The 27,755-nt window shown below is 40.7% G+C and overlaps 2 protein-coding genes across 3 annotated transcripts; both read right to left on the bottom strand.

The window, feature by feature from the left end:
• Window positions 1-285: 285 nt before the first annotated feature.
• On the bottom strand, window positions 286-9,835 carry C13H1orf52 (chromosome 13 C1orf52 homolog). Of its 2 annotated transcripts, XM_010963317.3 has the most exons (4): window positions 9,510-9,835; window positions 8,678-8,876; window positions 4,117-4,239; window positions 286-3,596 (listed from the first exon to the last, which is right to left on the bottom strand). In XM_010963317.3, the coding sequence occupies exons 1-3, from the start codon at window positions 9,783-9,785 to the stop codon at window positions 4,145-4,147; spliced, it is 570 nt and encodes a 189-aa protein (XP_010961619.1). In that variant the 5' UTR covers window positions 9,786-9,835; the 3' UTR covers window positions 286-3,596; window positions 4,117-4,144. The 2 variants fall into 2 exon arrangements, with proteins under 2 accessions (XP_010961619.1, XP_010961620.1); XM_010963318.3 differs by lacking the exon at window positions 4,117-4,239 and having other exon boundaries at window positions 9,510-9,834.
• Window positions 9,836-16,344: 6,509 nt separating this feature from the next.
• BCL10 (BCL10 immune signaling adaptor) lies at window positions 16,345-26,443 on the bottom strand. The gene is made up of 3 exons (XM_010963316.3): window positions 26,097-26,443; window positions 19,451-19,739; window positions 16,345-17,728 (listed from the first exon to the last, which is right to left on the bottom strand). Exons 1-3 carry the CDS (start codon window positions 26,151-26,153, stop codon window positions 17,373-17,375), a joined length of 702 nt encoding a protein of 233 aa, XP_010961618.1. The 5' UTR covers window positions 26,154-26,443; the 3' UTR covers window positions 16,345-17,372.
• Between the last annotated feature and the right edge of the window lie 1,312 nt (window positions 26,444-27,755).

The following is a 27,755-nucleotide window of genomic DNA, read 5'->3' as shown; positions in this document are numbered from 1 at the left end:
CCGGGGCTTGACAAGAGCATCCTGGTGAGCATACGGTGTGCGGAGAACCATCAGCGTGTTGCTGATTGCAGTAGCCATGAGTTTGACTGACGTCGTCAAGAGCCAGTGTAGAGAATGAGAAAAACGTAGGGGACTTGAAGGTGGGTGGAAGAGGAGCCAGAGAGAAGAAACAGAGAAGAGAACCAGGAGAGCGTGCAGCCCTGGAAGAAACCAAAGGAGTACAAAGAGTTTCACATCAATTAGGACGTTTTTGATTGAAAAATGACACAAAACTTAAACTCAAACTGGTTTAAATTCTCAAGATTTATTGGTCCATATAACTGAAAACACAAGCCTTTAGAAATCACCCTTAAGCCGAGGGTGAGGAATTCAGCTTACCATCAACACTTAGCAATTATACTGAGTGCCCACTATGTGCTATGCTCTGTTCTAGTCAGCAAACAACAGAGGCAAAATTCCCCCTCTGCAGACTACATACAAGGTCTCTTGATCTCTCTCTCTTGCATTAAAATACAAACGCAGTGCCTCACATTGGGAGAGTATGTGGAGGGAAGCGAAGAAAACTTTAGAATTTAACACAAAGTCCAAAACATTTGCTGGGTGTGTAACACCTTTATGTCGGAATGTCTGCAACTTCAGTACTAAGAGATAATGGAGGGATGAAAGCAATTCATTATGGATACAAAACTCTAAAATCCCAAATACCACCAATGATACATTTTAAAGTTAGTTATGGATTCAACTTGGTCAAAGCTTCTGACTTATCAAAGTTGCTGAGTTCATTCAGATACTTATAAAAATAATTACATTTGCAAATAGCTAGGGCTTTGTATCTATCGGAATTGTAACACAGGTCATGTCTAAACCTGCATTGTGACATTCATATATTAATTAAAAGTATACAGTTTGTAATAAAAGGAAAACTCACTCAGCCATTATATTCAACTAAACACTATCAGTTTCCAAATCCGTGTCTCTTCTCCAATGCCTTAATTCACGCAGACATTTATTTGGACAACAGCAACCAGTCTTTCTGACTCGATTTGTACCCTACATATCCATCCTCCCCCACAACTACCAATGTGATTTTGCCAAAATGAAGATGAGACCTTTGTTGTTATCATAATGCCTTGCATCCAGCAGGCACTCTGTCAATTCGACATGGAATGGGATGCAGTCTGGCCTGACTCTGAAGCTAACTCTCAGCCCATCGTGAGTGTACTGCTGCATCTCACGGGCGTATTTTCCATTCTTTAATTTGAAAATGATGAAACTTACCCACTTCGGTTTCTGGCAAATAAAATACTACCTATGATTGAACTTTGTTAACTCAAAAGCACTACACAGCATTAAGGGTTAAGATTAGAAGTCAAAATAATATTAGTATTTTAATGGCTAAAAAGCAGCATAAATTTTCTGTCATGTTCTTTGATTCCAGTTAAAGTTTTCTATAAAACTCTATAAGCTATTAATATTTTGAATTTTAAAATATGGCCCACAAATGCTTAGTTCCTTTCTCAGATTTTACCCTTGCACAAAAGAAAATCCTTCATGCCTGCTGTGATTTAAGTTCCTTTTCTTAAAGATGAGGAAACAAACAAATTACCAAGTGACTTGATTCTCTAAAAAGGAAGCAACTTGGCTAGACGATTTTCCTTATCAACATAAGATTTTTGTAAGATTCTCCACTGGGTTTTCACTAGCTGAACCAAACAGCTCCTTACCTATAGTACCACTTAAAATACGTCCCCAAGACATCTCTGAAGGGGAAAAAAAAATCCATTTTCTAATGTGGTGATGGATGTAGAGAATGACATGGAAGTCCATTTTCCGGCCGGGGATATTTCTGCAGAAGGTGAAGCAACAGCAACCCATTAGCAAGTTCATTTCCCCTTCTGTTATGTGGGTGTATTTTAAAAAGAAACCCGAGCTACAAACGGCCAAGTCAGACTGCCCTCAAAATTCAGCCTCCTCCTTCCTGAATTCTCTTCCCCTCCTGACTTAAAGCTGGCTTGACCTGCACTAGCACGGGTGCGCACCTCCCACAGCTGCTTCATTACGTCACAAGTGTAGTCTCTACCTGACCTGTCTATCAGAACATCCCCTCCCTCCAAGAAGCTGTGGCTCCTCCCTCCCCCATTCTGTTACTTCCAGAAAGGAGGTGCAAAGCACCACTAGGGACTGACATAGTGAGTTTTTGTTGTCAGAAACTGATTGATATAAGTTAGGAGTTGAACCAATGGGGAGTAAAAAGAGGTTAAAAAGATTTTTGACAGTGGCTTGCTGGGCTTTTTTTTTTTTTTAATTGAGGTTTGTGTTCATGTTAGTTTTTTTAATCTTGTAATATTTCAGTAACTTCTGAGTTATCTGTTCCACCACTACATGCATCCAGATACACGTTTCTCCAGGAAATGGGAGAATCACAACTGCGTAATTCCATTTGTCTGTCACACTGGACTCAGGCTTTACCAGTTGATGCCACTACCTATGATATGTACGATAAACAAATTTTTAGTAGAAGTATGTCCCAAATACTGCACATACTAAAACATTTGTTGTTTATCTAAAATCCAAATGTAACTAGGGGTCTCACATTTTTATTTGCTACACCTGGCAACTCTTCATTGAAGTCCCTTATCTTTGGTAACCTTACTATTTAAGAGGGAAATTAATGAATAATCAGAACACAAGGCATATCTGATAAGTGCAGTAATACAATGGGGGAGGCGCTCTCCACTGAGTACCACAGAAGAGGACCTGGAAGAGATGGCAACTGGAGTTCTTAGAAGATGACTAAATTCTGATTGGCAGATAGGTGGTTTAGTGTGATATTTTTGTAGCTCAAGTGTCCTGAGTTAATAAACACCAAATTCATTGCTCAATAGCTGTGTAACCTTGGATAAATTAATCTGTTATAAAATGAGGCTACCAACATCTGCCTTATTTGGCTGAGCATCAGAGAGAACATACGCACAAAGCACCTGGAACACAGGAGGCACTCCCTAAATGGTAATATGTACTATTAGAATGTCACACGGCAAAGAGGGTATTTGTCACAAATATTCAAATGTTAATGTTATGCAGTAATAGTAATATTGGTACTTTTATTTCCATGATCTATTTACACTGTACAAACACTGTTGAAGAGCACCCTACAAGTTCACAGTACATTACAATATATTTAACTTTAAAAATATATTCCTTTATAAAAGGTTCATAGAATAATGGCATGTCAGCATGGGACAAACTCTCAAAGCATGTCACCAATTCTGTGATAGCAAGAATGCTTCCAAGTGTTGTCAATTTCACAATCAAAAGTCACTATTTAAGTTTTAAATACACATAAGTTTTAAATAAAAAATGAATTCTACAGTGGAAAGTTACTGCAGCAACACTCATTAGTTAATTAACATGTACTTTCATGGAGATGTTGTTTCATGATAATTTACAATATCAACTTAATCTGCGGAGAAAAACCATTTCAACAAGTTTCACAGTCCAAAACTTCTTGTCATTTGTTTTCTACTTTTTCTTCTTTGTTGGCTCTCCTGGTTCTACTTTGCGCTTTTTAGAAGTATGCTCGTCTTTTTCATCATCTTTAAACAGGAAAGGAAGAGTTTCAATCAGTAATTTAAAAAAAATGTTAAGCATTAAAATTTCATTGACTCTATAAACCAAAATCATCATCCTCAATTAATGTTTCATTTAAAGGTTCCCAACAAAAGACAAAAATTATCTTTTAGAACTTTGATTTTAAATCACAAGTAAAAATAAGGAATTTTTTCAATTGTAGTGTTATACAAAATTCACAAAGTGATCCTTTAGTGCTATAATATTAAGGCAGCTTAAAATGAGAAGATCAGATTTGTTCTGATAAAGCTATTCCCAAATGTTCTACAGTACACATTGTAGATATTTAAATATATAATCTACACTTTAAGAATGGGGCATATTCTATTCTTTTTACCAAAAAACCATCAATTTAGCCATGGCATCACCTAAGGGGCTATCAGCTGGTCTTTCCCTGCCAATCTGCTCTCCCCCCAACAAACAGCTCCCCTCCGTATCTCACCCTCCCACCCCAACCCTTACATTTTGAAGTTAGAAAGCACTCACAGGCAGATGTTTCACTGAAACTGCATTTTCAGTTTTGTCCTATGCAGGTAGTTCTACTTTCTCCCCCATTCCTAGGAGGGTCAGAATACTCCGAAGGCAACAGACAGACAGACATCTTATCCCCTTCATATTATGGAGAATTGGGGGAGGGGGATGTGGAGAGGGTATCTCAAATTAAAACCATGTCCTTTACACTTTTCCAAAATGTTATTAGTATCTGTAGCCACAGAAAATTTCCCATTAATAAGTAAAAATATTGTCAAACCTAAAACAGTGGGCCCTTTTATTCAATTAAAACAATCCAACTATGTTTCAATAAAATACAGGGTAGCACAGACCAGATGCTAATTCCCCTGCCATGAACAAATGCGTGGCATTATTTTAAGAACTCCATATAGATGGAATAAATAACACATAAAAAATATTATGGTTTATAAAATACAAATTAATTTTAAGTACATTACTGAATTCATTGTACTTTTGACTTTTCTCAACAGATACTTGAAGTTCAGTAACTATCATGTAGTAGCTTATAAAATATTCTGACGTTGAAAGGGGACTTCATATTAAAAAAATCTGGGAACCCACTGGTATCAGAGCATAAACCTTTTTTTTGCATTTCAACTTCCATTGTATTATTAACAGTCAAGAGAACAAACAATGCCAATTTTACTATTATTACTGAACAATTCACATTTACAAAAGGGCTTTACAGTCATTTTTACATGTCATTTCTCAATATTTTTCTGAGAGAGACTGGGGAGCTCTGTCACTATTCTTTTTTTTAATTGGATTATAATTGACACACAATGTTAGTTTCAGGTGTATAAAACAGTGATTCAATATTTTTATACATTATGAAATGATCGCCATAATAAGTCTGTGACCTACAGAGTTATTACAATATTATTGACTATATTCTCTATGCTGTATATTACATCCCTGGCACTTATTTACTTTACAGCTGGAAGTTTGTACCTCTTAATCCTCTTCACCAATTTTGCCTGTCCCCCACCTCCTTTCTCTCTGGCAACCGCCAGTTTGTTCTCTGCATCCATGAGTCTGTTTTTGGTTTGTTCATTTGTTTTGTTTTTAAATCACAAACTCACTATGGGAAAAATATACTTAAAATCTTAAGCCTTCAGTTCCCTTCTGCTAACTGTACCATACTCGGAATTTACTTCCTTTGTTGATCTGGACAATAATAAGTACCAACAGCAGGTGATGCATCTTCAAACACAGCATGGAGATATTATTCATGTATTTCATAGAGCACGATAGATTTATGTAGGCAGTAAGAGAAAATACAATTCAGATCAACAAATCATCCCAGGAATTTACAAACCAAAGTTTTAATCAGTAGTTTATCATGTATACACAAAAACACTTGCTCTAAAAGCCAACTGATTTAGCACACAATTTAAACAAGCCAAGGTCTTTGCTTTTGAATTAGAGTTTAATCATCATTATGCTTGACTTTTGAGATTATTTTCAGTAGTAATATTAAAAACTGAAATTACTTGCTAACTCTACTAGAAAATGCACTGTTAACATATATTAAAAAGACAGTCCTGAGACACTTCTGCTTTTAATCTGCCACTTACTATCCTACTGAATACAGCAAACTCAAACTACTGAGCTTATTAAAATAACTTGCTATCAGTAACTTAACAGAGCTAATGCCATCTAGTGATATAATAAGGCACTGCCTTTTAAAAAAAAAACAGACCCTGAAACGTTCATCAACTACCGAGTTTCTACTTTATGCCATATATTACAGATGCACTAGTAATGAAATAATTTTTCTATTATGAAATTCATGTCACTTGAGGTAGGTAAACAAGTTTAAATTATTAACAAAAACTAACTTTCTAAATTTTTTTTTAATTAAAAAAAATTTTTTTAATGGAGGGAGGTAATTAGGTTTATTGATTTAGTAGAGGTACTGGGAATTGAACCCAGGACCTCATGCATGCTAGGCGTGCATTCTACCACTGAGCTATACCCTCCCCCTGTAAATTCTTTACATAAAAAAGCATTATCTACTTTAACCAGGCTTTCAAGATTATTATATGTTAATTAAGCTATAATAAATATCTAAGCCTTACTGATCTACATTTTTATAGCCATTTGAATCTTTCCCAGCTTCTTTTATCTGGAAGAAGTTAACTGGCAAAAAAAGGATGAAGGGCAGAGAATGAGAAGGAAAAGTGGAAATAAAGTAATTTGATAATCTAAAAATCAGATAATTTAAGAGTGTGGAGTTTCTAATACAAGATATTTTGTGAATAAAAAAATAGAGGTTAAAAAAATGGCACGGGAATTTGAAATGGCAAAAATCACTTCTAAAAGAGAAGGCATTTATTACAAAAAGAAAATATTATATTCAATAACCAACATTAAAGTCAAAATTGAAGATTTCAGTGTTATCTTTTAATCTTATGATACAGCTTTAAGCTGGCTGAGTGCTGGGGTCCTTTGTTTTTTGATATTGCCAACATCCACTTTCTAATGGAGGACCGTCACATGAGCAAAAGGTCAGAAATTAACTGTGGGAACAGCAGCATTATTTGCCACATATTGCCTTCTATCTGAACTCAGCAGGCAAACTGGAAAAAAAGGTAATTCTTTCCACTTGTTTGTCCTGGTATATAACCCTCACTTTTCTGTACAAGAGCAAAGACAGGAGAGCACCGGCCTATGGCAGTGACACCCAAGACCGAACATCAACTCTAGCGGCCTTACTGCCATTCTTCCTACAAAACAGCTATTTCTCAAGCTGGAAACTGTCAAGAGACTAAAGTCCAGTTTAATAAGGCATCATTTCCAGTTAAAGACCTGAATTTGCATCCCTATTCTGCCTCTTCCTAGCTGTGTGAATTCGGGCAAATTTTTTAATCTGAGATTGTCTTCCTGTCTATAAAGTAGTAATAACGAATCATGTACCACTTGTGCACTAGGTTTCTAAGAGTAACAAATTAGGAAATTTGTGTGAAGGTTCTATCTTAGAGCTTGGCATTTTCTAGCCTTGTGACCTTGGACAAATCACATAAGCTCTCACTTCCACATTTCCCTATCTGGTTTCGCAAGGTGTTATAAGACTTGATGGTAATTTATGCAAAAGTGTTTTTTATTAATTATATAAAATACCTTACAATATGAGGTATTTTAAATGTCCACTTCATTTGGCATCTCCAAAAAAGATGCCATTTACTGAAGATGTGCCTTCATCAGTGACTTCTAATCCACACTAGGAAGTCAGTGAAAGAAATGGAAAAGCCAGGTAGAATCAAAACTGGAACTTCTACTAGTTTGTTACCCTTTCTTCTGAAACAAACAAAACTCTGCATTGTTGCAAAAGAAGTTAAGTAAGTAGCAGCTGGATTATGGGAAAATCAGAAATTTGTTTAACAAGAATGACACACTTTTTCAGAAAATGATAGTCTAAAATATTTCATCCAATTCAATAATAATCCACTGAATACTTACAATGCACTATTACAAACGTAAGTAACACCTGGACCCTGCTGTTTAAGAAACTCATTTTTGTAAAAAAAAAAAAAAAAAAAAAAAAAAAAGACAGGAACAAATGATCACATGAAAGGTGGTTAAGTGCAATCAACAGCATTAGCACATACAAGGTTCAGAGGAGCAGATAACCAGAAGAAGGTAGTATCTGAGTCTTTTTCTTATAGCTGGATTTTGAAGGATAAGCTCATTAGCTCAAGAGGGAGGGAAGAACATTCCAGAGTAAGATGCAACATATACTGAAAAGCATGGAACAATAAAACGGCACGGTCTATTCAGTTTTGAATTTAAGATCTCAAAGTGCTAGAAAGCGGGCCATTCGAAATGAGGGTGGGAAAAAAGCCTATCACAGGAGGCTTTGATTCTATGTTGTTAGTAAAGGGTTTTAAGCAAGTGAGTTACACAATCAGGAATGACTTTTAGCAAGTGAACACTAGCTGCAGTGTGAAAGATGGAATAGGGCAGGGCTAAAAGCACAGAAGCGGAGTTACAGTCCAAGCAGGAGACGGAATTACGATATTATGAACTAAGGCAAGGCAACTAAGTCATTTTCTGATTATTACTTTTTTTTTTTAAGGAAATTATCTCCTCTTTCTTGCCACATTCATATGAAAAAGTCTGATATATCTGGGCGGGCAGAAGAAATCTTATTACCATTTTTAATTACTAAGTAGTAATACTCAGTTAACTTCATTTTGTTACATCAATTTTGGCTCTAAAGCACAACTGCTTTAACGTAAAACGAAGCCTTCAGCACTTCACAACTGCAGTCACGACAAAGACTCCATGACTTAACTCATGCTGCTGTAACAATGAAGCACCCTAAGTTACGTATTCTACCAGCTGAGATAGCAAAGATTTCACTTCAAAGTTGAATATATACGATCATTCTCAAAAACACAGCAAAAAGGATCCAAAGACCATCATTATCAGTTTGCTAACTCTCTAGATTTAAATTTCATTAATTAAATATCTCATTCTTTTTCATCACAGGGACCAAAAGGTATTACTACTGGAGTCTGACTCTCCTTACCTGATTCCACCGTCTCCTCCCCTTCTGGCAGAAGCCTAGCTTTCTTAGCATTCTGTGGGGCATCATCTCCGTTGTCTTCATATATGTTAGACCATTTTATTGCCATATCCAGCTCTGGAGGGGGAGGTTTCTTCTCAGTAGAGTAGGTCTCCGGAGGTGGTACATAGTTTGACTTCCATATTTTGAATTCCTTTGGAGGCTGTTAAGCAAACACATTAAGAAGCACTGTGAGGAACCGAGGTTCCTATAATCGGTATGGGCACATGCACCTCCCTGCCGTTCGCTTATTGTTCAGGCTGCTTTTTTTTTTTAAGGTTTAAAGGCACATTTTTCCATCAAAATCACAATACTGTTACGTGAAAAGCCAAAGGGTTCCCTATACGAATAAAGCTAATAACTTTTAGTTACCAAAGAAGAATCCAGTCTCAGAGATACTACGCCAAGGCTGACCCCTTCAGGAGGCTGCAGTAGACACTGTCTTGGAGGCAGCACCGCAGGCACTTCGGCGTCAAAGGGAAGGGGTCTCGGGGAGAAGCTGCAGCAGGGGGGGCGGGGGAGTCACCACCGTTAGTCCTCGCCGCGCGGGGTCGGGGCACCGAGCGCGGAGGTTGGGTCTCCGCACAAGGGGGCGGGGGCTGCGGGTCCGGTCTGACACCCACCAGGCTGGGGGAGGGGGCCCGGGCTCCCCAGGGCTGGAGTGGGAGAGGGCGGTGCGGCATCCCGCAGAAGGTGACTGCGTGTGGGGGGCCGGACAGTCGGTCCCCAGGAGGGGCTCAGGAAGAAGGGGGCGGAGGCCGGGACCACGACCGGGAAACGGGGTGCGGGGCCTCACCTCCTCCGGCGCCTTGACGACGTGCCTCTCCCAGTCTATCTGCTTGTTGAGCGGATTGTAGAGAAAGGCCGGGCGAGTCACGCTCCGGAACAGCTCGTCGGGTCCAGGCAGCCGCTTCTCCGCCTTGTTCCCACAGCCGCCCGCCGACTTCGCCGGATCTGGGGCCCCGCGACTCGTTTCCTCCGGCTCGCTGTTATCCTCCTCGTCCGAAGAGCCTGAGCTACTGCTCCCGTAAGCCGCGAAATAGCTCAGGGGGTCCTTCTCCTCCGCTGCCATGACGGCTGCGCGGGACGACCGAGGGCTCCGCCGGAAGCCGGAAGCCGGAAGCCGTTCCAGGGCTCGCCCCTCAGTTGGCCCCGCCCAAGCTTGACAGATAGGCCCCGCGCCTGTGCCCCCTGGCGGCTGCGCCGCGCTCCTGCTCCCAGGCTGAGGCGCTAAGGCTGTAGACAGGGCCGCGCACATCCCCAAGCAGGGTGTTCTACTGCTCATTTCTGAGAAGCTCTGAGAAGAGACAGGTCCTGAGCCAGTGGTCCCAACCAAACTTTCAGCATTCAGTAAGAATTTATTAAAGGCACATAAGCGCTAGAAATTCTTTTTCACTGCCACCTTGCTTAGAGAGACCAGGATTTCTTCCTAACTCCGCTGCGTCTCTTCAAAATAAAAATTTCTCAGTGTGCTTCCCTCATTTGTTATGGAAGACCTCTATAGGTGGACTCATCGAGTCCCAGACTGAATCCTTTCCTGCTTGACCTCATTTCACCGCACTCTGAACAGCCTCTTTGATGGAATTTCTCTTGGACTGCATCCCACCTCTCCAAGGGTCCTCCAAACTCTCTGGCTTATTGTCAGCCTCCTTCCATGCCTGCTTTGCTCTGTATGGCACTTCAACGTGGGTATTTCCCAACATACTAAACCATCATTCAGCAATACTTACTAACAATCTATAGATGGTGTTACACAAATTTGCAAGTCAGACCATCCCTTTTCAGGGCATTAACTGTCTCAATGCTTGTGACTCAAATCGGGGTCTCCAACCGCAGTCTCTGGGCTCTTAAACTTTCCATATGGACATTGGGCTGGGGTGTCAAACACCTACTTAAGGGTCAGTAACTTGTCTTTCCACGTAACTTGTTCCTGCATTTGTATTCCCTCCCTTAGTAAATGACATACCCATGTGCCTTGCCACCAGGGAAACTAGAAATCTTTGACTCCTCCTGGTGAATTAAGAGGGAATGATACCAAAATGAAAGCAGCAAAGTTGGTATCAGTGTAAACATTCACATTTAATTTAAAGATGCCTGTCATTTCGTGAAACACAACTCCAGGAGGCAGAGAGTATGTCTATTTTACTCACTCCTCCTTCCCAGTCCTATAGCACGATGTCTGGGAGCGCTTTCAGGGGCGGAGTTGGATTGTGCTTTGTTCATTTTTATATTTCTAGTACCCAGCGCAGTGGGTGTCACTGAGTAGATGAACAGTGTATATCATGGATTATCACAATTGAGGGTATAGGTCTAGATACGTGTTTCTCAAAAATTTCCATCCAAGTACCTATGTTGACAGAGGACAATGATGGTCCCAAAGTACAAAGTTTGGGAGTCCCCAAAAGCATCTTCAGATTTGGTAATTTGCTCACAGAACTCACTAACAGCTCAGGATTATGGTTTATTGTAGCAAAATGATGCAGATTAAAATCAGCCCAGGGAAGAGGTGCAGGGGGCAGAGTGTGGGCGGCTTCCACATGCAGAGTTGCCAGTTGTTTTCTCCCAGCGGAAGTGCAGACAGTAGTAACTTCTGGGGCAAAGGTATGTGACAACATGCTTGGAGCCAGTGGGGGAGGCCTTGGTCTCCAGTTTTATCTGGAGACTGGTCATGTAGACATAGTTGATTCCTGTGGCTGACCTCAGGCTCCAGCCCCTCCGGAGGTCAGGTTGATACAGTGTGGCCCAAAGTCCCATGAGCATAACATTTTTTTTGGAATATAGTATAATATCTTGCAAATATATGCAAATGTTATATACTTGTCCCTGGTATAGCTCTTTTAATTATACAAAAAAAATTTAAATTACTTATCATTAAGTAAAACTGACACTCTAAAAATATAACTACATTTGTCCTGTGGCTTTAAAACCTGGCCCACTGTTGAGCGCCTCCGGGACTGAGGTACCCAACTGGAGTGACACGAGTCCCTGTGATCAAAGTTACCAACAGCCTTTGTGTGACCAAGTCCAACAACCACTTCTTGCTTGACCTTTAACAAGATAGGCCTTCCTTCTTGAAACGCTTTTTTCTCTTGTGTTTCAGTAGATCACACACTTTATGTCTCTCCCTACTTCACGGGGTTCTTTCAGTTTCCCCTGGTGCCTCCTCCTCTGTCTCACCTCTAGATGTCAGAGCACCGTAGGCTCATACCTGGACCTTCCACTCTTTTCTATCACCCTCCATTTCAAGGTGATTTCAACAAGTCCCATATTTTTAAATACAGTTTTATGCTAATAACTCCCACCAGTCCAGAATTCTTCCCTAAACAACAAACTCCAGTATCCAGTTTCCAACCTCAGTGTAGCAAGCCTCTCAAACTTGACATAATTGTGGCAGACGAGCTACCCAAACGGCTGCCAACAATTCCTGCCATCCCTGCGCATGCATGCTCCCACTTCTGTCAAGAGGTATTGTCTCCCTTTCTCTCTGAATCTGGCCTGGCCTCCTCACTTGCTTTGATGAATAGAATGCTTCCACTTTTGCTCTCTTGGGATCCCTGAGCCGCCATGTAAAGGGGTCCAGCTACCCGGCTAGAGATACCATGAACAGATAAAGAACCCTGGCCAGCTCCCAGCTCAAGCATCCATGCCAGGTAGGACACCAGACATGTGAGTCCAGTCACCTGGAATCATCTAGCCCCAGCTAAGCCAATGACCCTAGGACAGACCATCAGAACAACCAGGAAGCTAAGTCCAGCCCAACTGGCAGAATCATGAGATAAATGATTGTTATTATTATTTTTTAAAATTTTTACTGAACTGTAGTTGATTTACAATGTTAGTTCTAAGTGACTGTTATTTTAAGCCACTAAAATTTGAGGTGTTGTGTCATGCAGCCAGGGACAACTGAAAACTATGTCCAAAACTGAACTGTTCATCCTTTCCCCTATCACCCAACACTTCCCATGGTCTTCCCCATCTCTTTAAGTTGTACCATTATTAATCATGTGCTCAGGACAAAAGTCAGAAGGTCCTATCATTTCAAGTTTAAAATATATTCCAAATCCAAACTTTTTTTTTTAACCAATTCTATCTCTACTACCCTCATCTTTTGCCTGGACAATTGCAGACATTTTTTCTTTCTTTGTTGCATTTAGTGGTTATGTCTCTTAGTTTCCTTCAACTTGGAATGGTTCTCAGTCTTCATCGTTCATGACCTTGATATTTGGAAGACTGCAGGCCAGTTCTTTGGAGAAGATGCCTCAGTCTGAGTTTGTCTGTTGTTGCCTAGTGATTAGGTTCAGGCTATGAATCTTTGGCAGGAATGTAATGAAAGTGATGTGTTCTCACTGCATCCTCTCAGGAGGCAGGTAACTTGAGTTTGCTCTAGTACTGATGATTTTTTTGTTTATTTCTCTATCTACTGAAAACCTTGAGTTCATGCTGATACCTCTCATTGTGATCCAACACTGCAGGATTCCTTTCCATTTTCGCATCCCATATTTGTAACTCCATTTTCCAAGGTTGAGAAATCTGGCTCCCATTATCCTCAACGTTTTATTCGCTCAGTCCCCAAGTATGCAGCCAATCTTCCATCATCGCTGCTAGTCTTCCCCTCATGTGGATGCCTGGCTTCCCCTCCTTTGGCTCTGACACACTGCGCTGGACTGCCCTTCTACAGACACCCTCCTCACCTTGTGCCTGCCTACTGCTTCAGGTTCTGATGCTGGACGCGCCTACAGACACCATCTTCACCAGGCTCAGGCCCTGACACCTTACCCTGGGCCCTGACACTGTTGAGCCATGTCTACACCTTTCTTATTGCACTCAGGCTCTCACAGCCCACAGGCCACCCATCTACATTGATAACTCTCATTCCATTTGAGTCTCAATGCTTTATACCACGCCCCTCCACAACCAAATGTAGTCTGCATCCTGTTTGGCCTCCCACACTCCAGTGTGGCCCCTTACCACGTCCCCCAAGTCCCACTGGTGCAGATACTTCCTGTGCACAGACCCACATAATGACTTGCGGATTGACTTGTTAAAGAAGTGCAGAGAAGAGAATGAAAGGGAAGGTTAGAGGAAGGGACAGAGGACTAGAGTTGAAATGCTGAGATAACCGTCTACAGATCTTCCTCCCTCCATCCCATCCCTCTCCAAGCCATTCTCCACACAGCCTCTGGACTTTTACAACACACATCAGATCACATTACTCCCTTCTTTAAAACCTTCCAACTGTTTCCCACCTTGGAAGAAAATCCAAATGTCTCGCAATGGTTTGTAAATCCTTCCGCATCTGAACTTGATGTTACTTTTGCCTAAACTTCCCCCCAGAACTTCACACGGCTGGCTCCTTCCCTCTTATCTCTTAGGTCTCAGCTCTAATGTCCCCTCATAATGCTATCAGAACTCTGGTCCCAGTTCCCTCTTAGCTCCTCCAGGCCCCGCTTTGTCTTCATGGCAAATAGGACTATCTGCGCTTCCATGTTTATTTTCCATCTCCCTCAACTAGAATGTGAGCTCTATGGGAACACAGACTTTGTTGGTTTTGTTTATCACTGTATCTCCAGGACCTAAAATGATAGGTACTCAATAAATAATTATTGAATTAATGAGTGAAAAATTACACAGTCTCCACCCTTACCTTTCTGCCATTAGGAAACGTAAATTAGAGAGCATGGAGTTGTGGAAAGAACATTGATCTTGGAGTGAAACAGCCCTAGATTTTAATACTAAAGAGCTGTGTGATTTTGAGCCATATACTTAATCGTAAGATTGTTTCTCATCCGTTAAAAAAAAAAAAGGAACAATAACACCTTCCTTGCAGGGTTGTTATTAGGATTAAAGACAAGATCACACATGTGGAAACGCCAAGCACAGTATCTGGCACCCAGTACGGCTGTGGTTTCCAAGCATTGTTCCACATTGGAATCACCCAAACGTTTTTACACACTGAGGCCTGGCTTCCACATCAAAACGTTCTGGTTTAATTGGTATGGGGGGCAGCCTGGCATCGGGATCTTTGAAAGCTCTCCAGGTGATTCTAAAATGGGCCGCAAAGTTTGGGAACTGTTGCCATACAGGACAACTGTCTGACAATTAGTGGCAAGTTCAGAGTGAGGACTCCAGGAGCAGCGCTCAACTTATCCATGTATTGTCTGCGCTTAAATTTAGCTCCTTTCAGAGAGCCCTCATAAGATTACATTTAACAACTATAAATCGATTTGCTGCTTGGTTTGCTATTTTTCTCAAAGTCAACAATGTACTTAATTTACACAGCAATACAAGATAAGGCCAGAGCTTAAAACTTTCTGCTCCCTTTTGCATTGCTTCGGTAAAAGAACTGCACCTACAAGACTTGATTTCCACCTTATCCCATACACAAAATTGCTTTGTAATGGATCACACAGCTAATTGTGAAACTAAAACAACGAAGTTTCCAGAAGAAAACATGGAGGATTATCATTGTAACATTGGGATAGGCGAAGATTTTTCTTTTAAACAGGAAGCAAAAATCACTAACCACGAAAGAACTAACCATTGAGCTAAATTAAAAATTTTTAATGTTTGTCAACATAAACAAACCAAAAAAACAAACAAACAAACAAAAAAAACTCCCCAGAAATCCAAAAAAACTTAAAAGTCCTAAAAACGAAAAACTGCCATTATCGGGTTCTGCTCCTAATTTGCCAGTGTTTGACCTCATACTAAGAATGACATCCTGACCAAAGATGGAATTACCTCTTGAAAAAGTAAGCTCACCATGAAAAGACACAGAGGAAACTGAAATGCATACTGCTGAGCGTAAGGAGCCAGGCTGAAAAGGCTACATATTGTATGACGCCAACTATATGACCTTCTGGAAAAGACAAAACAATGGAGAGAAAAAGCAGAGCAGTGGTTGCCAGGGCTGAAGGGGGACGAAAGAGGAAAGGACGAGCAAGTGGAACACGGGGTCTTGAGGGGAGTGGAACTGTCATCCGTGTTATTACAATGGTGGATACATGGCATTATGCATTTGTCAAAACTTACAAAGCTGTACAACACAAAGAGTGAATCCGAAACTATTAACTTTAATTAATGATGTATCAAGACTTGTTCATCAATTCTAATAAATGTGTCATATTAATGTGAGATGTTAATATGGGAAATGGGGGTAGGGGGGCATATGAGAATGCTGTACTTTCTGCTTGAGTTTGCTGTAAACCTAGAACTGCTCTAAAACATAAAGCTTCTTAATTTTTAAAAAGCAATAAAAAAAAGTTAGCTCAAAGGTGGTGTTTTTATATTAAGTGATAATATGGTATTTGTGAAAACTAACTTTCTCACTGCTACATTAATCAACTAATCACCAGCTGCACTATATCACATTAGTCTGTCATTCAAATTTATATGTTTTTGGCAATGGCTGGTTTTCAGTGTTTAAAGGAAAAAAACTGACTTCACAGAAGTCAGAAAACCCAAAAGTCTAAGTCTGTTGAAATCTTAGCTTTGATAAATTCATCGGTCTATCCAGAAATGCAACTCCTTTTCACAACTTGAAGTAATGTTTCCTATAAAAATTGGTACATATTTAAAGTTTCAGCTATTTAATTTCTATTGAAAAATTTGAAACTTCCAAAACACAGCACTACAATTTAAAAACAATTTATTTTTAACAGCATATTTCCATCTCTGCTTTTTGCAAGTAATGGAAATATATACGAGACAGATACCAGGAAATTATAATTCAATGAAAACAATGAAAGCAGAAAATTTATAAATGTGTAAAATTAGTCAAACTTTGTTATGGAACAAAAAGACAAATCTAGCTAATGGCCTGCTTATTCCAAACAGAATTCCAGAGCTGTCACGTACGCACACACACAAAACATTGTGTTCTAGTTAGTTTAGTTGTGCAGTGGTCCTCATTAAAAGAGAATGAAGAAAAGTACAGAGAAAGTTTTTTTTTTAATCTCATCAAATTATACATAATAACTGAAGTTTTTGTCAAGATTTTTCTTTAGGAATGAGAATGATAAAGCAAAGAATGTGAAAATCTTAAGAAAGTAGTATTAATTAGCAAAATTAATAAGAAATGTATTTTGGCAAATTGATACCTTAGGTGGCTCAAATTCCATGAGACGTTCCTCTGAATCAGAAGGGGACTCTGTAAGCCCAACTGAGTGGGAAAAAGATTCTTTTCGGTACGCTGGCAGTTTCCCCAGCAGTGACTGGCTTCATTAGCAAAGAGGAACAGCTTAATGCTGAAAATTTATTGCTGAGTGGTTGGAAAGGACTATTAGACTGTGAAACTTATCAGGACAAATACACGGAGAAGAAACTTTACTCCCAGCCTAAGACTCTATTCTCAAATAGAGAAATGGTCTCCATTAAAATTAGTTTAAAGCATAAAAAAGTGAAAACACTAAATTACCTCAGAAATGAAAAAAACTAGAAAACACTGTCAGGTACATGATCAACATGACTGACTTCAGCTATCTAAAAGCATGCTTCTTTTATTCTAAAAATTTCTATTTACAAACTATGTTTACATTGTGTTTTTTAAAAGATGTGTATAAAAGATGTGCATCAAATGTTAATAAGTCATTATAGCAACCTTGTAAGATGATTCAAATATTTTTTGTCATTGTTAAAAACATTAAAAGCCAGTAAACTGTCATTGCCTCAAAAGAGCACGTGATCTTAAGGGCAGAAACATCTCACTAGAGTTTCCACAAGTTCCTTCTTCTTCTAACTGCAGCTCTGGTGGCAAAGGAGGAGCCCCAGGGTCCCCAGGTCTAGGAAGCGTAGTTGAAGAGAAAGAGGGATTTTCAGTTCTGCCTACTTCTAGAACAGGCAAATTCAGAGAAGAATCAGTAGAAAAAAAGGGGGTTGTGCTGGACTCTCCTTCCGGATGATACATGACGGTGGATGCTCTCAGTTTTTCAGAGAAAGTACTCTCATCTGAATTTGATCTAGAGCGGCTGTTTGTGGCTCCATCTGGAAAAGGCTCACAGCTGCTACATTTCAGTCCTAGGATAAAAGTATTCAGCTGTCAGTGAAAAGTAACTAGAAAACTGAGTCCACACCCATCTTGTAAAGGTTACAAACTAGTTACCACACAACCAAAGCTGAAATAGCAATTTATAAACTGTCATAACCCATTTCACATTATCTGCTTCTCCCAACCATCACGAGGTATACTATTATTTACATTTTCTAGATAAGGAAAAAGTCTCAATTTCCTTGCTACATACTATAATTCACAATTAATTTCTATGTTTATAATACTTAAATCACTGAAGGACCTGGAAAAATAAGTTGCCCCTAAAATTATTCACAAGAAATAGCTTTCACAATTAAAACAAAATTCTTCAGCATTCCAGCACACACACAAAATATTACCCAACAAAAACAAAATTTAAACTTGGTATATGGTAAAATTCTATAAGCTAATTACTTACAATGACTGATTCTTGAATCACAGGGTGTTAGAAGTGGAAGGGATTTTAGAGGTCATCTGGGGTAGTATCTCACTATTAGAGATGAGAAAACAGAGGCCCAGAACAGTTAAGTCATGCCCCACCTTCCAGGACTACATCCTGCTAAGGCGGCACCTAGAATCCAGGTCTCCTCTTCATACTAAATAATGTTCAGATTACTTAAATGATAGTAGTTGTTCTAATCAAAGCATTTAATCATATCCAAAGGGTATAGCCAATAATCAGCCTCAGGGCAGGAAGAATAAACACAAACACAGTTTATCTTTCTGTTAAGCTGAGCAAATACTCAACCTGTCTACAGGCACAGAGTCTTGTGAGTTGACAAATTTTATATAAAACCTGACATTTGTATGTCATTTTCCCCACTAGTTTTTCAACTGCACAACACAGTCAGCATTTCTGTCCCATGCAATAAACTATTTTCTTAAATATGCTTTGAGGGGAAACTTCAACTGTGTTCCAGCACGGATTTACAGACTGACAGTTCCTTAACGGCAGAGGCCCAAATGACTCATTTCTGTTTCCCCAGGGCTTAGGAGACCTGGAGTAGAGCCGTATCACATGCACTCTCATCTTAAGTGATCTGCAGAGAGAAACAGAGACAGACGAGGGCTTGGAGGGTGAGGGGATTTAAATTGTGCAGACAATTCTATGCAGCCTTCCAATTAGTGAGTGTGAGCTCTAGGCTGAGAGTGAAACAAAAGAGGTGAATTTGCTGTTCCCTTAATCAATCTCAGTTTCATGTCTCTCTCATCTTGCCAGACTGAGTGTGATCCTAGTTTCAAAGTTACGGATAATTTATACAATATGATTCTCAACAGCGTAAGCCAACTACTTCATCTTGTATCAACTGGTGAGAGAAAAACTATCAGAGTTTATCAGAGGTCAAATTCACATACTTCACCTACATAGAGTTCTTTAGATGAGATATGCATTTTCAGGGGTTACTTTCGAACGGATTAATCTTAAGGTCTGCTGACTTTGGAAACAAACTCCTGTGTACACTGGGATTTCATCATAGTTTTCTATAAATGGTAACGTTAAATGAATACAAATACAGAACACTGAGTGATATTCCACGTTTGCAATGTAATGACATCAAATAAGGTAAAAATGCAAATCAAATGTAATTCTGAACCTTAAACTTTTTGAATGAAAGCAAAATAATCTCTGAGTTTTTTGCTTTGTTTTGCGTTTTACTTTGAAAAGCATTTACATTTAAATGAACTCTCGGACACCTAAGATACCTTACCTTTCAGATGTTCTAGTTTTATGTTTCTAAGTTTCAGCACTTCATCTGTAATCTTCTGTATCAGGAAGTTCTGTGTTTTTTCTCGCCGAATAGATTCAACCAGGGTATCTAGTCCTTTGGGGTTTTCTTGTAAGTAATCTAACAATTTTCCAGCTCTCTTCCTACTTGATGTTCGGCAAGAAATTTCTTCAGTGTCTTCTCTACTGAGTATTTTTTTTGCCCGTAGATGATCAAAATGTCTCTCAGCTATGATTTTCTCACACAGGTATACACGCAAATTTTCCAAAGCCTAAAATACATAAAGTAAGTCTCAATGTTATTTTTCTTAACACCTAAGGAAATCACACAGGTGACTGATTAGTTGGGAATCTGAACTGCTGAGAGAACACATCCTGAACACAGGAGGCGCAGGCCTACTACAGGCGTGCTGTTACAATGAAGGTCCGAGTAGACAGAAGTAGGTCCTGACTATGTTCCTCACAGCTTCTGTCCTGCTCTGATCTCATCTTCACACCTATAAACCAAGACCAAACTACTGTGAGAGCGGCCAGTCTAATCTGGGGGCCTGGGTCTGTGGAAATGGAGATCTACTGAGGGCCTTCAGGGGAAAAGGATGAGAACAGAAGAATTAGCTTTTACCAAGGAATCCAGGATTGGTCAGGACCAGAGAGGGTAACTTAGTGAGAGGTCTCACAGTTTGTAACTTTCTCATGTTTGTTATTAATTTTCCATCTACCTAGAGTAAAACCACTAAAAAAGAAAACAGAAGAAAAGAAAAAAACCTAACCTAAAAAGGCCCATAATGTGTCTACCTTTGGAGTTAGTTGGAAAGACTATAACCTAAGTCAATGTCTCGGTAGAAGGGAGGTAGAAAGGTGTGGGGGGAAAGAAACCTAAAGGAAGAGTGGATACCGAAAAATCTTAAAAATAAAGAAAAAGAAATCACATAAAGAGGCTTAAACCTGAGAAGTGTCTAAGGGGACTTACTCAGCCAAAAACCGATGTGGGTCCTAAAAAAATGGCATTAATAATTTAATGTCAGCAACTGTATACAGCTCCCTCATTTACTAGATATGTGTTCTTGGCTGGGTAACTTATCTCCTCTGTGCCTCAGTTTCCTTAACTGAGTGTAAAAGGAATAAATTAGCACATGTAAAGTACTAGGAAAAGTGCCTTGTACATAGTAAGTGATGAGTAAATGTTAGTGGTGATGACAATGACTCACAGTGACAATGATGAGCTAAATAAAGACAATGGAAAATCTTCAAAGTACTCCAGGGTATCATGGCAGAAAAGTAGGCCAGGTGAGGGGTTCCTGTGGTTCTCAGTCCACTGAACTTTCACATTCATTTATTCACACAACAAACATTTCACTAAATGCCTAATGTGCCAAGGGCTGAGCAGTGGGAATGGAGTAATGAACAAGACTTGAATCCTGCATGCAAAGGACACAAGGTCTAGTTGGAGAATACATTATCACACTCAAGCTAATAAGTATAAGACAATGGGATGTGACCCAGAGAAAAAGTTTACAGGTCAAGTACTGGGGAAGCATAGAGTAGGCAAGTAACTAACTGCCTCCAGGACCTGGGAAATTTAGAGAGGCTACACTTGCGCTGCAGGCATGCAGGTGCACAGCGGGGGAAATTACAAACCCTTGTGCCAAAACCTCATCAAAGGTTTATAAGTAAGACGTAACAAGAAAACTTTCACGGAGGACTGGGGGGAACAAAAACTGGGGTCAAAGGAGACTAATTAGAAGGCTGTTGCAATACCTTATATAAGATACGCTGAGTGCGTGAATTTACGCTGCGGGAATGAGGAGAAAACTAGACTGAAAAGATGAACTCCTTGCAAAACATCACTTGCTGTCATTCCTACCATTTATATGCTGATGATTTCCAAATTTTCATGTGATCAAGACTTTCTCCACCTAGAGATTCCAATGGTATTTCAAATTCAACATGTCCAAAACCAAATTTGTTTTCCTCCCTTATCCTTTTCCTCCAATATTCTCAGCTCACTTGGGAGCACCTCCTCCCTCCCCATCCATCCAACCATTCATCCAACCTGCAGTTCATCCTCAACTCTTCCTCTCTTTCACTCACTTTCCACATCCCATTAGCCACCCACTGGGTGCTGCCAATCCATCCCTGACATTTACCTAATCGGCCCCTTCACTTCATCCCTATTACTAGCATTGCCCTAGTTCGGGTCCCTATATATCTTGCAGGACTATTAATAAGACACCTAGCTACACTTCGTCCTTCTCTTCCTACTCCCCTCAAAATCCTCCTCACACGTCTAGCAGATCTTCTAATTGATTTCAAGAGAAAATGGAAATCTGGAATGTTACATGAATTCTACTAATACCAAAATGTTGTTAGTTAACTTTTACAAAATTGAAGACATTGTGTTCCATCCTGACTTAAAAGACAGAGGTCTTCAACCATGGCAAAACAGTAAGTTAAGAGCCATGCTCTGGACTCAGACCTAATCTGGACACTGCCACATTCCCATGAGAGCTGGGGCCAGTTACTTCACCTCTTGAAGCTTCAGGTTCCTTACTGGTAAAATAATGATAAATACCTGGCAGGCTCTCTAGGAGGACTAAACGGGACACTGCATATGAAGGCTCGACACAGTGTCTGACAGTCAGTAACAGCTCCTTGACAACGGCAGACAGGGCGCTTCAGAGCATGGGTCCGGCTTACTTCTCCAGCTTAATCTACATCCTGGAACTTACCGTTCTACTGAAACTGCTGTTTGTCACTACACTTCTTTAACTCGTTACTGTTGCCATATTTTCTCTTCTCATATCCTAAGTCCCTATTAATCTTTAAAAATTCAGGGCAGTGGTCACCTTCGGGTCACTCCCCCAAACGAGGACTGCTCCCCTCTGTCTTTACAGCACCCTGGGTACACATTTCACCTTTCTATATACCAGACTCCACTTCTATGTCCCAGTTCATAACCAGACATTTTCATTCTGTCCCACTGCTCTTCTCAAAGTCACCAACGATCTCCTAATTGCTAAATCTGATACTTTTAGTCTTCATCGTACTACTCAGCAGTGTGAATACAGCTGACCACTCCCTCCCTGAAATACTCTGTACTTGTCTTACGTGAACACCACACTCTCCCGGCTTTCTTCCCATCTCTGTGGCCATAACGCCTCACTTTTAAAAACTCTTCTGTGGTCTCTCTTTCCCTTCTAGCTCTCAACTTCCCAAAGTAAACTCATTTAATCCCACACTTTCACTTCTAGCTCAGATCTCCTTTCTGATCTTCAAACTTAAGAGGTCTAAATGCTGACTTGACATTTCCACTTTCTAATATGATTCCACTTGCTTCCTCAACTCCCAGATTCAGTCCATCCCCAAGTCCTATCATTACCATTTAAAACATGCATCTAGAATCTTCTCATTCCATCCATTCCCACTGCCTTCACCTGATCCCAGTCACCACCTCTCCCCTGTGTAAATTCCAGGGGTCTCCTCACTAGTTTCTCTCTTCCCACCTCTGCTCTCCCCAGTCCGTACAATAGGCAGAGGGATCTTTTAAAGACCTAATTCTTCAATACTACACATGGGGAAAAAACCCTAGTACACTTGGGGAAGAAACGCACACTCTTTACTACCATTGATAAGACCCTTCATGATCTGGCCTTAACCCATCACCCTAACTTCACCTTAAGGCATTCTCTGCCTTCTTCCAATTTCCCCAAGATCTGGCTTGTTTCACGTCCTTTGCAAATTCTATTCTGCCTAGAATGCTCTTCCCACAGTTCTGTCATATTCTTCAGGAATCAGTTTAAACGTAACTTTCTCTGACCATCTTATCTCAACAGACTTCCCCTGTTATTGTCTCAGCACCTGTTTGTCTTCTTCATAGTAGGTACCATAATTTGGAATTACACATTTATTTGTTTTCAACCCAGATAACCCATGTTAAAAGCAGGCAAAAACCAGGTACATTTTGTTCAACTCTGTATATCCTGCACTTAGCAGACTGCCAAGTAGGTAACATTTTGGATGAATGCCAAATTCACTGCACTTATTTTGTGATTTGCAATTATCATTTTACATCTGCTCCCTCCCCCCTAAACAGCTGACCTCTTCTCAAACTAGGATTGTGTCTTAATTTTTAATTTTTGAACTGTTAGAATCAGTGACAATATCAGCCTCACAGCAGCAGGTAGTCCATATTTATGAAACTGAACTAAATTCAGCCAAAAAGATGAGGTAACAACTAGATGGGGCACATGGGGAGGAGTACAGTGAAGAAGTGGGAATTTCCAGGAGGAAAAGTAGTGGTACAGTGGGTCCTCTGTACCTGCAGGTTCCACATTCTCAGATTCAATCAACAGTGGATCCAAAATATTTGGAAAGAAAAATTTCCAGAAAGTTCCAAAGAGCAAAGCTTCAATTAGTTGTGTGGGTCAACTATTTACATAGTATTTACATCGTGTTTACAACTATTTACATAGCGTTTACATTGTGCTAGGTATTATAAGTAACTGAGAGATGATTTAAAGTACATGGGTAGATGTGTGTAGGTTATATGCAAACACTATGCCATTTTATAAAAGGGACTTGAGCATCCATGGATTTTGGTATCAGCAGCCAATCCCCCCACGGATACAGAGGTACAACTGTATAATATTCATCAAGACAGAGAATACAGCAGAAACAGCAAGCAGCTTTGTTGGAGAGATGACAAAAAGTTCAATTTTAGATAAAGTGAGGAATCTGAAGAATATAAAAGTGGATTTCTAGGAGATTTTTGTTTTGTTTTGTTTTATTTAATATATATATTTTTAAAACTTATTTTCTGGTGGGGGGAGGTAGTTAGGTTTACTTATTTATTTTTAGAGGAGGTACTGGGGATTGAACTCAGGACCTTGTGTACGCTAAGAATATGCTCTGCCACTTGAGCTACACCCTCCCCCTCCAGGAGATATTTGGAAATAAGCACTCAGAATTGAGAGAGAGAAGGAAGTCAAATATGTAGATGATAATTTAAAAATCTTCCAAGGTCATAACCATTTTGCAAATATCACAAAAAAAAAATCCCTAAAAAAAAGGCGCATACATTTTTTTTCCATAGACATCCTGAAACTCATCCATGATTCCCCAAGGTTATGAATTTCTGATATAGCTGTAAATTGAAATCATGGAGATGAATAATAATAGTGAATTGATGGGAAAAAATAAAGGCCTGGAAGCCACCCTTCACATCTGCTTGTGGACAGGTTTTATATCCTCTTGCTTGTAATATTGCACTACTTGTTTTATCAACTGTAAAAGGGAATGACAATTATCTGCCTTAGAGGTTGTTGTACAGATTAAATGAGAACTTTATAAATTGTGTGGCACAGCATTTGAAACACTGAGGCCTAGCTCTTGAAGTTCATGTTTTTACTGGTACAAATCTTAAAACAACACTCATTTATTCTTTGGTAGTTATCAATGTCCCAATCTTACCTAGCATATAAAGCAGGGGCCTGTCACTTCTTGTATCTTTCCAGGCCCAAGAGCAGTAGTTTCTATATAAGTGCTCCACAATTATCTGTTGAACGAGGAGACTAAGGCACAAGTCCCAGTCATAACCAGTTTCCTTCTGCTAATGAGTCATACCAACTGTAATTATGAGTACAGTGTAATAAACCTTACAGGTGAGGGTAAAGGAAGGGATCTGAAGCACATGAACATTTAAAAAGCTGGTGTCCTGTCCAGCTCACAAAGATGACTTTGTATAAGTACTGCATTGTGAAGGCAGAACACAATTCATGTTTAGTTTTTAATTTGAGTTTATATAAAGTATTTTAATGGTACTCATATATATGTCTCATGTGGCAAAACAAGTAACTAAAAGCAAAGGAAAACAGAAACAAGTCACATCTCCACAAAGTCATTCTTTACGATTAAATACTCAGATTTGTGCACTTCTGCACTATCCAAGCAGAAGACCATAATTCAGCTACTGAATATTTCCAACGTTTACCTGTGAATTCATTCTCGGCTTCATGCATTCATCCCTTCCTCCCACCCCCCTCGCCCCTTCAATTTAAATATGTGGGCGTTTGCTTACTAGGGGAATTCCAGGTCGTGCTTTCAGCTGTTGAGCTTCCCCCAACCCACTCTGCAAAAGTTTTATGTATTTGCTCCACTGCTTGGAGCAAACTGATCCTCTATCTGGAGCATCTGATCCTTTATCTGGTCCGGCTTTTGCTCCAGGTTGAGCCAGCAGCCAAGGCAGTCTGACTCAAGGATGGACTTGAGTCGTCGATCCCTAACAACGCAGCTCCAAAGCGCAGGGGGGTGAGGAGTGGGCAAGAAGCTGACTGTGCAGAAACGCTCCACCGAAACAAGGTTTCAGAAACCCAAGCCCTGCTTTCAGCGATTTAAAACGTGGATTAACAGGTCACCGGGGGATCAGATCACTTCCACCAACGTCCCTCGGATGCAGGGTTCGCCGCGGTCCTGCGGTGTCCGGACCTTCCGCTTCTCCCACCGCAGGCTCCTCCTCCGATTCCGACTCGGACTAGGACGCCAGGTTTCCGCTTTCCTCGCCCGTAGGAACGCAGCCCGCCCCAGCCCACCCCCGGCCCGCGGCGGCGCCCGGGCAAGGTTGTGCTACTCACGTCCTTCTTCACTTCAGTCAGGTCCTCCTCGGTGAGGGACGGCGCGGTGGGCTCCATGGCGGAGGCGGGAGAGGGCGCTTCTTCCGGGTCCGAGCTCGGGCTGCGCCGCCCCGCCCAGGCTGGGCGCTTCGGATGAGGGGGCACAGGGGAAGCGGAGAGGGTTGAAGGAAGAGGGCTACCCCTTCGAAAACCGATGGACTCGCGGATCAAACTGCAGCGCTTCCGGCTCTGCCTCTGGGGCGTACGGCGGAGCAGGCCTACCCGTCCCAACGCGGAGCCCGGAGCCAGGCTCCTTCCCTCTCCTAGAGGCTCAGGCGCAGGCACCGCCCCTCGGTGAGGCCGGGCCACCTGGAGGGCCCGCCCCATCTCTACTACAGCCAATCGGTGCCAGCCCGCGGGCCAACTTTGTTCCCGCCCCCTGGCAGGAGCCTTTCAGGAGTGGCTCCGCCCACTGCCTCAAGGTCGTTTGCATGTGGCAGCGGGTTGGCCTCCCGGAAAGGAATCGTTTCCGTGGGTGGGGCGCGTGGCTGCTCTGCCCTCGGGCAGACACCGCCTTCGCAGACGGCTCCGTCACTGGGGGAGTCCGGTCTCGGCTTGCCTGTCCTTTGGGGTGCCTCCCCTTTTCCCAGGCCCTGCCCAACGATTTCCTGTTGCTGCGTTTGCCCACTCAGGTTTTTAAATTACTTGGTCACACATCGACACACACGTCACATATACAGCCTAACTACAATAGTAAAGAAATTTCTGAAAGAGAAAAACCGCCTACAGTCCCACACCTGATTTAACGTCTGCATACTTTTTGGTCACTGTTTATTTTAAACGTATTTCCTTATTTATTCATCCATGTAAGGAAGATTTGTCTACCTCATACCTCTCATAGGGCTGCTGTGAGAAATGACACAATTACGTAAGGTTCTTAGAGATACTGGGCACACAGTACACACCCAATTTGTGGGTTTTTTTATCTTACAATACTCAAACATGTATTGAGTCCTTACTAGTCTGTTGTTCTAGGCATCTTATTGCACAAGCGTTCTCCCATTCTAGTGGGGGAGACTGGGGAACAGACCAATATTTCCAGAATGGTATTCTAACCACTAACAGAGGTGTATACAAAGTATTGTGGCTGAAAAGCTCAAAACAGAGCCCTGGACCCAAGATGGTTGTTTGGACAACATGCTAAGTAAACTAGAAATAAAGTAGATGGTATTTGAAACTAGCGGGTAGATAAAGATGAGGAAAGGACCAAAGACAAACATGGGGACCCGGAAATTTAAGAGAAGAAAGCAAAAGAACCGAAAACAACAATGCCGCTAAAGCCACACCAGTGTATTTAAAATTTTTTAACACCTTTATTATGGTATGGTTCCTGTACAGTAAACTACCCATATTTCAGATGTACATTTTGATGAATTTTGATAGATGTATACACCAGTGAAACCACTACCATAATCAAGATAGCTAACATTTCTAAAAATACACACCGGTGTATTTTTGATCACAACACAGGGATTCTAGTTTTAACATTATCTCATATGTCTTTTCCCATAATGATACACAGCGTTTTTTTCTGATTGCTTCATCTTCTGTAATCTTGATATAACCCAATTTACTTAACCATTTGTTCTTTCATTTCACAAATATTTATTGAATGTCATC

This window comes from Camelus bactrianus, chromosome 13 (assembly GCF_048773025.1).
Source record: "Camelus bactrianus isolate YW-2024 breed Bactrian camel chromosome 13, ASM4877302v1, whole genome shotgun sequence".
Classification (NCBI taxonomy): Eukaryota; Metazoa; Chordata; class Mammalia; order Artiodactyla; family Camelidae; genus Camelus; species Camelus bactrianus.
Note: the sequence above shows the minus strand (reverse complement) of the source record. Positions and strands in the feature narration are given on the sequence as shown.